At 33.3% G+C, this 14,138-nt stretch overlaps 1 protein-coding gene across 2 annotated transcripts; it reads right to left on the bottom strand.

Annotated features, from left to right (window-relative positions):
• Positions 1 to 682: 682 nt before the first annotated feature.
• Positions 683 to 13,790, bottom strand: LOC148610902 (peroxisomal trans-2-enoyl-CoA reductase-like). Of its 2 annotated transcripts, none has more exons than XM_088590797.1 (8): positions 13,654 to 13,790; positions 11,068 to 11,201; positions 10,195 to 10,360; positions 9,836 to 9,917; positions 8,761 to 8,857; positions 6,496 to 6,603; positions 1,776 to 1,890; positions 683 to 1,378 (listed from the first exon to the last, which is right to left on the bottom strand). In XM_088590797.1, the coding sequence occupies exons 1-8, from the start codon at positions 13,775 to 13,777 to the stop codon at positions 1,314 to 1,316; spliced, it is 891 nt and encodes a 296-aa protein (XP_088446923.1). In that variant the 5' UTR covers positions 13,778 to 13,790; the 3' UTR covers positions 683 to 1,313. The 2 variants fall into 2 exon arrangements, with proteins under 2 accessions (XP_088446923.1, XP_088446924.1); XM_088590798.1 differs by lacking the exon at positions 683 to 1,378 and adding an exon at positions 2,546 to 2,584.
• Positions 13,791 to 14,138: the final 348 nt, after the last annotated feature.

Raw genomic sequence — 14,138 nt, 5'->3', positions numbered from 1 at the left:
AATCAAGTTATTCTCTATAGATATGACCACCAACTTTTCATGCATCAGTTATTCCCCTTAGATATGACCACACACTTCTCATGCATCAGTTATTCCCCTTAGATATGACCACACACTTCTCATGAATCACATATTCTCTGTAGGTATGACCACACACTTTTCAAGAATCAGTTCTTCTCTGTAGATATGACCACACACTTCTCATGAATCACTTACTGTCCTGAGATATGAGTAATTGCTCTTTGGTAAGGGTTAAAATACTCATTAAAGCTTAAGGTATCTCAACCAAAGGACCAAGAATAGTTATATTTTCAATGGAAGAAAAGACACTATGACTTACTCAAGTGGCATTATAAACAAATACTAAGAAATACATTATATAAAACACATTTATAAAGATTCATTTTAATCACAGATAGTACATGTAGTAATAAAAAAAACACTCACTTGTTATATAAAATTTCTCTATAATACATGTACTTGTATTCAGTTAAAACTTTGTAACACCATTAGTACAGCTAAATAAAAACTAAACAAATAAAGGAAAAAAAAAGGTAATCAGTAATCTTAATCAATGAAAAAAAGTGAAGATTCCTGATATATTAATATTAGTTATAATAACCAAACTCAAGTACTCGCTCAGATGGCTGAGTACTTGTGCACAATTTAAGTACTCATTTACTTGTTTGTTTGTTTTTGTTTTTTTTTTTTTTTGGGGGGGGGATAAATTCCCCTTTGTAGTACTCATTAATATCAATTAACAACATACAAACAGTTCATGCAACTGATTAGATACTGTTTTGTAAAGTTGTTTCTACACAGATCAATATTTATTTGGATCATTTACTCATAAACCATTAACTTACATTGGATTGTTTATCATGATTTGGTACATATACACACAAATAATAATTACCATAATGAAAAATGATTTGTAGAAATGGTGGTCAGTTACATTGTTTATTGTAAAAATGTAAACCAATACATATGCCAAAGTAGTCTTTGAATAATTTGTATGTCTTTCGTAAAAATGTTAAGCAATGTCATAATATTTTAACTTGGTGTATAAAAAGTAATAACAAAAATACCACATTCTAAAACAAAAATACTTTTGTTATTGTGTTTTAAAAATTTATGTTTGATGGTGATGTATTGTCATTAATTAAAAAAATCCACTTATTATTCCTCTGACCACTGGCAAGTCTTTAGATTAAGGTACCAGTACTTATAATATATGGCCCGTAAGATATTCAGTATTTACACAACCAATCTCAAGATATAAAAATTACAGATTGTTTTTAAATCCCTCCATATCACAGTTTAGATTTACCATCCTCAGTATCATCCTTCCATGTATAAGCTTTGGATTTATTGTGTTCTAAAATGTAGAAAATTCATATATATACAAGTGGAATGAAACCTGATTTTTGTAACACCCAAACCATTATTTTTAATAAGTCTGTAAATTGTTTCCAATTAGGGACATTTTGCACATAATGCCTGTAAAATATAAATCCATTTTTCAAATTGCTTTGGCTAAAGGTCTTAAAATTTTTTTTGTGAAGATCCATACTATTTTAGGAAATAAACATCATTTGCTAAAGTGTTTGTAAAAATTATATGGTGTGAACTAACATTATTCCTACCATCTGTGTCAAATGGAACTGGAAAAAGATTGACAAGAAAAAAAGATAATTATTATGCATTAAAGCAATGTTTTTTTTTTCCATATACTGCTCAACACACTGATGTATTGTGTGTCACAAGATAATTACCTGGAACCCTATAAAGAAAGGTTGTATACAGACTGGAGCCTCCATCAACTTTGATTGTCTCCCCTGTTATGTAGCCAGATGCTGGAGATAACAGAAAGCAAACTGTTGTAGAAACCTATAAAGAATAACATTGGATAATCTCTCCCTGTTATATAGCCAGATACTGCAGGTAGCAGAAAACAAACCTGTAAAGAAAAACATTGGATTATCTACTCTGTTATGTAGCCAGAGTCTGTTGATAACAGAAAACAAACTGCTATAGAAACCTGTAAAGAAAAACATTCGATTATCTCCCATGTTATGTAGCCAGATGCTGGAGATAACAGAAAACAGTCATAGAAACCTGTATAAGATTTGATTATCTCCCCTGTTTTGTAGACAGTCTGTGGGTAACATAAAACACTGGTCATAGAAACCAGGAAAACATTGGATTGTATCCTCTGTTATGTGACTTTAGACTGGAGATAACAAAAAATAAACTACCAACCCTATTGAGTCAAACAAGGCTGGCGATTATAGTAGAAAAAAATGTGGTAGAAACCTATTCAGTAAACCATTAGATTATATCCCCTGTTATATAGCCTGAGGCTAAAGATAACAAAAATAGGAAATAATAAAGTTAAACATGGGAGCAAATTGTAAAATTTGAAAAAGTAAAAATAATGAATTATCTCCCCTGTAATACAATTTGAGAAAACCTGATGAAAAGCCTGCCCTGTATGTATTATCCCTCTGAAAAACACTGACGTGTACATAACGGTAATATATACCTATAGCCGGTCCCAAAAATTCACTTAGAAGATGGTTTGCTGAAAAAAAACTATAAAATGTAAATTCAGTTATCAAAGTTGCACATATTATTTTCTTTCAGATGTGAAGCTTGAAAGATTTCAATGTAAAAAAATGTTGGTATATTTACTTGGAGAATTGCCTTTGTATCATCTTATTTTTTGATAGTTTAGCATTGCTTTTAAGCTAACTTAATCTGAAGGACTGTGTATGTTATTGTCATCACTTGGTATCTGTGACTTACTTGACTTAGTCCTCTTCACTCCTTGTGGAGCATAGGGTTACTACAGTTGCTCTCCATCTCACTCTGTTTTGGGCTGTTCTATTCACTTCACCCCAGCTCTTGCCAATCGTCTCCAGTTCCTTCAGCCTTGTTCTTTTCCAGGTGTGAAGAGGTCTTCCTTGCTTCCTTTGTCCTTGAGGATTCTAGTCTAGCGCTTCTCTGGTAATGCTGGTATACGGTTTTCGCCATGTGTAGCCAATCCATTGCCATGTCCTTCTTTTAATGTGGGTATCTGCTGGATCTTGGTTGGTACGATCCAGAAGCCATTTTTCTTGGCCACCATACTTTACAAATATGTCTGAGGCATTTGTTGATAAATTCCTGGATTTTATGGTGAAGTCCAGCTGTTAGTCTCCAGGTTTCACACCCATAGAAAAGGACAGATTTTACATTGGTGTTTCCACTAAGCACATTTGATTTCCAAACTGGTTTTAACATGGTGAAGGCTTGACGGGCTTTGCATATTCTGGCATTTATGTCTTCATCTGTGCCACCGGTCTTACTAATGACACTTCCTAGATATGTAAACTGTTCAACTTCTTCCAGTTCGTCCCCTCCAATTGTCACTGACCCTCCTTTTCTTGTTTGAACTTTCATAATCTTTGTTTTTCTGTTGTTAATTTTAAGGCCTATTTTCTTTCCGATGTCATTCATCCTTTTGGTTTTGTCTTTAACTGTCTCGTCATAGTCCACTGAAACCCTCTTTGTTTGTCAAATGCCTGCTTTGTTATCCAGTCAAACACCAGTAAGAATAAGGTTGGTGAGAGTAAACACCCTTGTTTCACACCTGTTTTCACATGGAAAGGGTCAGTGAGAGATGTTTCGTGTATTATTTGCACTGTAAAGTCTTCATACAGGGTCTTGACAATATTTACGATCTTTGATGGTTTGCCATAGTATCTCATTAGTTGCCACATTCCATCTCTGTTGACACTATCAAAGGCTTTTTCAGTCTATAAAGTTGATATACAGGGATGATTGCCATTCTACTGATTGTTCCACTATTATTCTCAGAGTGGCAATCTGGTCAGTGCAACTTCTATTTGGTCTAAATCCTACCTGTTCGTCACGGAGAGCTTTATCAATAGCATCTTTCATTCTATTAAGAAGCACTCTGCATAGAATCTTGCTTGCAACTGGCAGAAGAGTTATGCCCCTCCAGCTTTCACAACAGCTTAGGTATCCTTTTTTTGGTAATTTCACTAATAATCCCTTTATTCCTTTCTGTTGGTATTCTTTCCGCTTCCCAGATCTTATTCAGCAATTTCAACAAGAATTCAGAGATTTCTTCACCTCCATGTTTCAATGCTTCAGGTGGTATTCCATCAATTCCAGCTGATTTCCATTTTTCAGTGATTTCAAGGCTTTCTTGATCTCATGTTTCTTGATGTTATCAACTCTGATGTTTAGTTCTGGCCCTAGTTCTAATGTTACTGGATGGTCTGGTTCAGGTCTATTTAGTACATTTTTAAAATGCTCGTTCTACCTTTCCATCTGCTCTTTTAATTTAGTAAATATTCATTCCATTCCATTATTGCCTTTTACTGGTTTAGACTTGCATGCTTTACATCTGCTTAAGGTTTTAGTAATATTATAAAGTGTCTTTATATCACCTATGTATGCTGCTTGTTCTGCTTCTGTCGCCAGCTGATTTACATAATCTCTTTTGTCTTTCCTACAAGATTTTTTCACTTCTTTGTGTAGCTCTTGGTGTTTTACTTGGGCATCATTCTTTTGTACTCTTGTTTTTGCTGTGTTAACTTTTTCTTTCATTTTATGTCTTTCCTCAACCTTCTGCCAGCTGTTATCAGACATCCAATCTTTCTTGTTGTTGTTTTTCTTTCCAAGGACTTTTTCACATGCATTCTTGATTATATCCCTTCCTGCAGTCCATTCTCTGTCGATATCAAGTTCTTGTTCCTCGTTGTGCAGTGCAGAAAATCAGTTCCTTAACCCTAGATGAAATTCATCTTTGTTCTTTAGATTTTTAAGTTTATCGATGTTGTATTAAACCCTCTTGGTCTCAATTTTCTTTTCCTTTGCAAGTTTGATTTTCACTTTTGCCAGTAGCATATGATGGTCTGAGTTGCAATCTGCTCCTGTCATAACTCTAACATCCTGTAGTGAACTTCTCCACCTTTTGTTTATCATGATGTGGTCTATCTGAGTTTTCGTTTTTCTGTCAGGTGATTCCCAGGTTGCTTTAATTATGAATGTCCTTGTGTGGGAAGAGACTTCCTCTGATCACCAATTCATTTGCCTCACAAAATTCAACCAGTTTTAAACCATTTTCATTCCTTTCTCCAATACTATGTTTTCCCATTATTTTCTCCCTGTTTTTGTTGTTTTCTCTGATCTTAGCATTTAAGTCTCCCATCACTATCTTGATATCTCTCTTTGGTGTGTTGTTCAGAGTGTGTTGCAATTTCTCATTAAAGTTCTCTTTTTCTTCTTCCTTTGTTGGTACATAGCACTGAATGATGGTAAAATTTTGACTTTTGGCTTTTAGTCACACCCACATTATTCTTTCACTGGTTGGTTCCCATTCCATCAGACTGCGCTTTGCTTTTTTGGATAACATTATAGCAACCCCTTCGGTGTGATGATCATTTCATTCTCATTGCCAGAATATAGAACTTCTTCACCTGTACTCAGTGTTATCCCTCCACTTTCATTCCATCTTGCCTCGCTAATGCCTAGCACATCAATACTATGGTTGGCTATTTGTGTGCATTTTCCAGTCTTGTATATAGTACGGACATTCCATTGGGCAACTTTTGTGACTAATTTAGGCAAAAACAGTGGCTTCTGTCTAACGTTAAACGTCATTCTCTGTTTTGCATGGCCATCTTGAGTTGCAGTTTGAAAAATATAACCTCCAACCCTTAAAGGGCAAGCATGATTAACATCTGTATTAGTTTCAGTAATCACAACTTTTTCACTGGACAAGGTGATTAACCTGGTGCCTAACCCCCTGCCAGGGATTTTTTTATCAAGGTTTCCCTCCTCTAGATGAGTTGCTGTCCAAAGCTAATGACTCCCATCTAGCCATTTGTGTTTTATATCAGAGTTCACTTCTCCTAGAAGAATTGTCATCCAAGACTAACAACTTCTGTCTAGCCGGCTATTTACCCATAGCTGAGGACTAGGTTTGCAGGCATCAGGGCATATCCACATGCTGGTGGGCCTGGCATGCCATGCATTTTGGGGCCTAGTCTCCTCCAAACCTTGTGTTTTAGCCTGGGGCCGCAAGGTAGCCAGTTACTATCTACCACCTCGAGGAGGATCCCATATCTGGGTCACATAGGTCTTACTGTATGAGAGGCTATAATTGGAAGGGAAGACTGACAAATTGTCTCCTTTTCACAGCAAGCTGCTACCCAATGGTGTGGCTGTAAACAACACACACACTGTACGCATCACACAGTCATTTGACACTTAGTATCTGTGATCAACTTATAAAAAAAATCTTTTCCTTATTAAATTTGGGGAAAAAAACATTGCTATACACTCTCTGTTTATGATACATCAAACAGACCGTTGACTTGATATTTCTATCTATTGTCCATTTACAGTAAATTATACTTACCTCTTCTACTGTGCCAAGTTTTTTCAATGGTACTTTGGGTAAAGCATTATCATACTTACTTCTTCTACTGTGCCAAGTCTTTTCAGTGGTATTTTGGGTAAAGCATTATCAAATATCTTAGAATCACCATAGTTTGCTGCTGCTGTTTCAGAGTATATTGAACTGCCCTGAAAAAATGTAAAAATGGCTAGCATTATTGGGCAAATCTTTACCTGCATTACCAGTGATAAAAGCAGGTGAAGTAGCATCTCATCTACCTCTGGCTGGTCTTTTATCGCACTTAGGGGGTACCTAGTTCACGATCTGTTACTAAAAAAGTATTCAACTAATATTAATCAAACTTTGCACAGTGTTGATATATATACAGATGTGCACTTCCAAATTTGAAGAAATTTGATTAATTTTTTAGTACATTAAGGGTTTTTGATCCTTCAGGATCAAAATACCTTAATGTGGTCGGTCCATCATAGGAACTTCCTAACTATTTCTTGAACACTACACAAAAATATAGTCCAAATGTAATTCCTTTTATATCATTCAATATGTTTATTGCAATTATTCAACTCAATAATATTCTATTATTTCTGCAGATAAAATTAAGATCTAATCTTTAACTCAACTGAAGATTTCAGTAACTCCTTTTTTGGCCTTGAAAGATATTTCATAACAGTAATAAATTTTTATTTGGGGAACTTAGTTCTTGTGGTAATGTGTCAAGAAGCATTAAATGTGTTAAGCATGTTCCATTTAACACACATATCAGACAAATTCTCCATCCTATCATTCATATTTTACCATTAAGAAATAGAAAATGAAGAACAGTGATTTTTAACCAAATGAAAAACAAAATGACAAGAGTATCTAGTTTTTGAAAATCTTATGTTCATCAAGGAAATTATTTTCATAGGCTAAAATTGGCTTTATTTGAGTATAATTATGGTATAGGACAGATATTCTGTTAATGTTATTTTTGAATGTAAATGCAAATTAACTTTTGGACAGAATAAAAAATTTGGGAAAAAAGTGAATTGGAACAAAATTTGTAAATGTGTGTGGAGTTTGATCAGGAGTATAGATTGATATTCAATTTATACATATAAGAAAAATAAATAATTCTTCAATAATATAAAACATGCTAATGTATATGATCATAGTCTTATTTTATGTTGTCTTTGAAATTACACAAGAATCAAAAACCTCCAGTGCTAACATTACTTTAATTAGCTTGTTGAACTTAATCATTTTTTGTCTCTTTATGATGTGAACAGTGCCTACTATGTGTAATTTGTAAAACAAAAAGTATTCAAACCAATATTATTCAAACCTTGCACAGTGATTATATACATATTGAAGATGTGCACCTTTTATTATGGAGAAGTTTGATATTTTTTTCATTTACATACTGAAGACACTTATATGCCGACAAGTATATGTATATGATGATAACACAGTTCCAAACGTGTATTAGTCAGATCATGTTTTCCCCATTGCCTCATTCTAATAGAGACAGACAGTTTTTCTTCATTTATTAATTGTAGAGTATTTGAAGAGAAACAGATACTTTTTTGTTGTTGATTTCTTGATGAAAATAATCTTATAAAATAAATTAGAGAAAATATGTTTTGTAAACGTCATCATCAACAAAACAATACAAACAAGAATTACTGTTATTTCCAATATTATTGCAACAACAAATGCAACAACAAATACAACAAAGTAGTAATTACAAATCAACAGAACTTGTATCCTTATTTTTTTTTACAGAAATAAACTGTGAGAGGGAATGTTTCTATATAAAAAAAAGATTATTTTTTGTCATAAATGGAAAACTACCAATTAAAACTGCATGTACATTTTCAAAATTTCTGAATAATTTTCCCCTCCAAAAACAATTGCTTCATCTAATCAAATACAACAGTCTGGGATTTATTTCTGATAACTTTTATACATTACATGTAATAGTAATTTTCCTTTGACAAACATTGACAAATATCAGAAGCTGAAGTAAAATTAGTTAATCCAGCTAGTAAGTGTGAATACAGATTCTTCTTTAGTAATGTTTGGGGAAATAGTTTAAATCAAGAATGAAAATTGGTTTCTCAAATGAAATCTGAAAAAAACTAAGAAAATGTGAAATTTAGTAACAGCCTGACGGTTAAAATGTCACATGCATTTTTAATCCCTGGATTAGAATGGGAGAAAGACATTTACAAATCTGACTTTTTTGATGGATGGTGAGATACTTACTGGAGCAACAGAATTTATTTTGACACTGGATGCCTATTTAATAGCCATAGACTTGATCACTTTGGTGAGATACTTACTGGAGCAATAGAATTAATTCTGACACCACTGGATGCCCATTCAATAGCCAAAGATTTAGTCAAATTGTCAACTGCTGCTCTTGCTGCCCCAGTATGACTAAAATAAGAGAAAAAACTAACATTAGACCTAATACAAATCTTTTGAAAGTCCTGCATGTGTGACGAAAACATACTGAAAAAATACTGTAAGCAGAAAAACAAAAATAAACAATGTGTTTATATATATGACTAACTCTGTTATTTCTATTTATAGCAACTCAGCGGGTGTTTCTAGAAAAGCAGAAGACACTAACCCTACCGGTGCACCTGGCCCATACTCTTAGTTTTTAGTGGAGTCCGAGTTGCTCATTTACTTTTGTTACTTTGTATGTATGATTTTAGTTACTTTATGTTCTTTGTTGTGTGTGTCTGTTTTCCATGTCTGGTCTTTGTCCCTGGATTACATTCTTTTGATTACTGCTATAACCTTGGTCCCCTTGATTACTCTTTTAATCCTTTGTACAAAAGTATTTCTACTCTAGTGTGACTGTTCTCAGAAGGGCATACTATAATATTTGAAACCAGTAGTTCATTTTACGTTAAGCCATTTTATGACTAAAAGTAACATTTACCAGTAGAGAAAAGCTGACGTTATTATTATTATTTTCGTCAATCTATAAAAAAATCTGTAACTTGATGAAAGGAGGATCACCATAGGTATGACAATGTTGTTTTTAGCTGTAAAGAAGATATTTCATAAATCAGAGAAACAGAATCCACCTCTGTGAGCAGTTGACTATACTGTCTGAAGTGACCTTCCATGGGAGAGCATGGGCATAAGAGAGGTCATCTTTATATACAGGTTTTTACATAGACTGCACTACATAGGGATGTTTTAATTATATTCTTTTCAGACAGGTTATTGCTGCATACACAGGTTTGACTGTATAATAATTTACCACAATTCTTTGAAATTTCTTACAAAAAATATTCTAGGTTTCTCTTTCTTTTGAACATATATACTTTTTGATATTGCTCAATCAAAAGTTTTCATACTAATCAAACATTTGAAATTCAACAAGTCAGTTGTAACTACCTCATCAAAGGAAATCCTTTCCACATGTCTGCTATAATATTAATAATTACACCTCCATGGTTATCCATCCACTGGTTGTATGCTATAAAATGTTAAAAGAAAAACAAAGACAATGAACACAAGATTGGTTTACATCATTATTTTTGTATTAATAAACTGACAGCATTTGTTCAGAACATAATATTAAAAAAAGAGAGTTCATAAAGATCGTGTGACCTGCAGGATGTTGTTTCTTTGCGAATCTGGCTCAGTATGTTGGACTAGTACAAAGAAGGGTCTTTGACCATGTATTCTTGCATCATAAGAATTCAGGACATAAAACCACAGTCAAGCAAACAATGCCGTAAGGTAGAACTTACCTTCTCTACAACACAAGAAAGTTCCAGTAAGGTTTGTTTCTATTACAGCATTCCATCCTTTCAGTGAGAAAGATTCAGCATTTCCAGGAAACTGTCCTCCACCATTATTGATGAGAAAATCTAACTTTCCCCACCGTGATAGAGTTGTTGATATCATACTTTTGACCTACAATAAATCATCAAAAGTTCAAATATGGTGGTTGAAGCAGAAATCATATACCACTCCCACATCATGATCATAACTGTTACAATTATGTTACACATATGACTGTTATTTAGCATGTTTCTAATTGTACTGTTTGTATTCATGCCATAACCATTCATTGTTGATGTGGTTAATCATCGTCTATTGTCTATAAGGTTATGTATATACAAAGCTACAGTTATTTTTTAATTCATTTTGAACATGTCTTTCCTCAACAAGCTTGTTGCTTTTTTGTATGAGTGAAAGATGTTGAATATTTGTAGGCAACTGGATATTTAGATTTTTTTAAATAAAAAAAAAATTCTCATCCTGATTTTTGTCCAAGGACAAAAACTTGGTCAGGATCTAGAGTGAAAATTGAAAAAATGGTTCTCCAAATAATGTTCTTGTATTTATCATATGGTAAAAATCTATCTGGTCAGGGAAGTGTGGAAAAAATATTTCCTGTCTGCATAAAGATCCCAATTCCTTCTCAAGAAAATAAAATTGTCCTATTAAAAATCAGTCAGTAACTTTTTAAATTACAAAAATGTCCATATACATATGTTAAAGGAGAAATATTAATCCAAATAAAAGTCTCCATCATAAATGTGTGTGACCTTTTTTGTAATTCTCTGCATTTCACATCAGAAATGATGAAGAACTGAAGAGTTTCAATTTTATTTCACCTGTTCTTCCTTCCTGATGTTACACTGAATGTGATCCAGGTCAGCAACTGAACCAAAAGTCAGATTCCTCTTCATTTCCTCTGCAGCTTTCTGTAGTCTCTCTTCATTTCTAGATGCTATCATTACCTTACACCCTGGGGTAATAAAAAACATGAAGTGGCAGTATATATATAATGACTGCAGCTAAAATGTTAAATATATAAAGTACATGTAATCAAAGTATTCATGTACTGAATCAATTTATATCAATTGTTTGAATTTATACGCATCAATTAGTCGTTAAATTGCATAAGTTTGGACAGGATTAAAGGAAAGAACTGGGATCAACATAAAACGTATCTAAACACAAGCTTGTTGTTGTAAATTGTTATCACTAAATTCTTTAATTAGAATTCATCATTCTGATTACGAATGATATTCAATTTATCTTTAAAATATCAAACAAATATTTGCTTGGCATTGTAGCAGTACACCCATTTGTATTATATTCAGGTTTGTTGTCAGATAACTTTGAAACACCTAGATGGTTGAACACAAAACTCTCTGACATCCTGCATAATTGAAATATAAACTGTAAGTTGGGCTTTTCGGGTTTTTAAATTTTAAAGTCAAAATTCAAATAACTTATAACGAACTCCAGGTCAAAACTGTCTGTCAAATCACCTCAAACCTTAGTCACAATTGTTGAAAGCACTGAGATACTTGTAACTCTCACCTAAAGCTTTAACTATTTCTCTATAGCTCGAGTGCTACAAATTGACACATAAACACCTACATGTAGTGTTAAGTTCTTGACATCTATAAAATAAACGCTGAATAGGATTTCAAAAATAAGGTCTAATGAAGGAAACCCTAAGCCATCTGAAAAACTACAGCTTCATTATCACACACTGTCCTAGATACATCTGGTTTTTAAATAACAAATAGTTTCCGAAAGCATGGTCAAAAGTCATGACGTCACGATGTAATAACCAAAAATCTGTTAAAATGATGATCAATACATGAGTAGTTTTCAACTTATCTGTCATTTTTAGTTTGTTGGATTTGATATTTTTGTTTTTGTTTTGTTTTTTTTTTTATTTGGGGGTTATGGGATAATTCTGTCTCAATATTAGAATGTATCCTTTTGGCATAACAGCCTAATGCAAAGAAAGGCTCCATTTTTATGAATGCTGCTGTTCTGAAATGCATGAAATAGTGATGGATAGATCAGGATGAATTCTGGGGTTTTAGCGTCGTTTTGTTAATAAATTTTTGCAGGATTTGGTAAAAAATGAGCAAATAATAGCCTGGAATACCTTTTGTTTATCAGAAACACTGCCCCTTTAGTTAAAGACCAGTAATTTAATTTAAATACAGGTCGATGCATTTTATATACAACTTAAATCAAACAGAACTACTTGGTAATTAAATTACATTCTCTGTGTAACAAGAAAGACCAATTATTTTGATTTCTTGGATATCGAAAGTAAACGACTGGATTATTCGGTGAAATGCAACACTTACGAAAAGAGGTTAAAGGTTAACTATCTTTAATTGGATCGTTGTTAATTCAGACCAAATTAATCAGTATATTAAGTCAGAGTAAAAGATATCTATTGTTTTTTTTGGTGTTAAATAACAATGAAATGATCTTATTTTTCAAGAAATAGCTGTGAAGAGCACCTAAGTGTTATAACAGGTTATGTAAATGAAACTATTTTCCTGTGGTGGTGTAAGAACAAGTTGCAGTTGCTAACAGGCTTTACAAATCTATTAGCTCTGTTGACTGTTACATGTGTATCTATTACAGTCTTTGATCCAAATTAATAAAAAAAAACAAAAAAACCAAAAAACCAACAAAGAAGCTTAGTAAGTTATGTGTAATGAATACTTAACTCATGAATTCATTAGAACTATCAAAAACAACTTCAGAAAGCTGCTTCCAGGATTTACAAACTTTTCAAAAGATAAAAGGAAGAGTATGAGAAAGAAAAAAAGGAAATTCAATATGCAAATTTTGCCCAAACTTGTTTGAATGAACAGACCTGATCTACATGTCAAGTTATGACTGCAAACAGTTGTGTCTAGGGCTATAATAAGATAGCGCAGAGGTAGTTTTAGAGTACAGACATTAGTGTAACACAAATAACCATTGGAGGACAATCGATACCAATGGAATGGCTGACTATTAAACAAGTGATTGGATAACCTCAACTTTATTCTCAATGTTTCTTCAAATATTTTTTTCTAGACCTGTCTACCTAACAAGTAATAATTGCAGACAGTTGTATCTAGGACTATAATGAGTTAGCATAGGTAAGTATAGAGTAGATGTCAATATACCATTGATAGCCATAATTTGGAGAAGAACCCAATTGAATGACTGGTATCAAACAAGTGATTTGCCAACCCCAACTTTATTCCTAACTGTTTAGTAATATGTTCATCAAAAAGGGAAAAACAAGTTGACAAGGGTACGTTTGGCATAACACTTGTCAAAATTGCTGTCAATGGTTGACCAATATCATTATCAATTAACCGTACGTTCCTGTTAAAAATTCACATATTTTGTTTATCGTATTTAACAATATATTTGCTAAATACCCAGATGTAATAGTTCCTGAGTGATGGCTTTCCCGATACCGGTTCCACCGCCTGTAACTACGGCAACTTTGCCATTAAACAATCCCTTTCTAAACACACTGGATACTGTACTGGATGCTGCCATTTTTTTGTCATGTGACCATGTTTGTAAAAGCTGGTCAACGTTGGGATAGATCCGCATATTTTCCGTGTTTATTGCTTTTAGCCACCAATCTGATTATTTCAGCCACATAATTATAAGTAAAGTTGAGTGCTAGAGTCATTTTTTCCCATCTTTTTAATCAAGGGAACCAAGGTTATAACGGTAATCAAAAGAATGTAATCCAGGGACAAAGACCAGACATGGAAAACAGACATACACAACAAAGAACATAAAGTAACTAAAATCATACATACAAAGTAACAAAAGCAAATCAGCAACTCTGACTCCACTAAAAACTGGGAGCATGGACCAGGTGCACAGGTAGGGTAAGTGTTTTTTCAGC

Source organism: Perna viridis, chromosome 7 (genome assembly GCF_037379345.1).
Source record: "Perna viridis isolate PV_CMFRI_1.1 ecotype Kerala chromosome 7, ASM3737934v1, whole genome shotgun sequence".
In the NCBI taxonomy this organism is placed as follows: domain Eukaryota; kingdom Metazoa; phylum Mollusca; class Bivalvia; order Mytilida; family Mytilidae; genus Perna; species Perna viridis.
The sequence above is the reverse complement of the archived record's forward strand: the minus strand, read 5'-3'. Positions and strand labels throughout refer to the sequence as shown.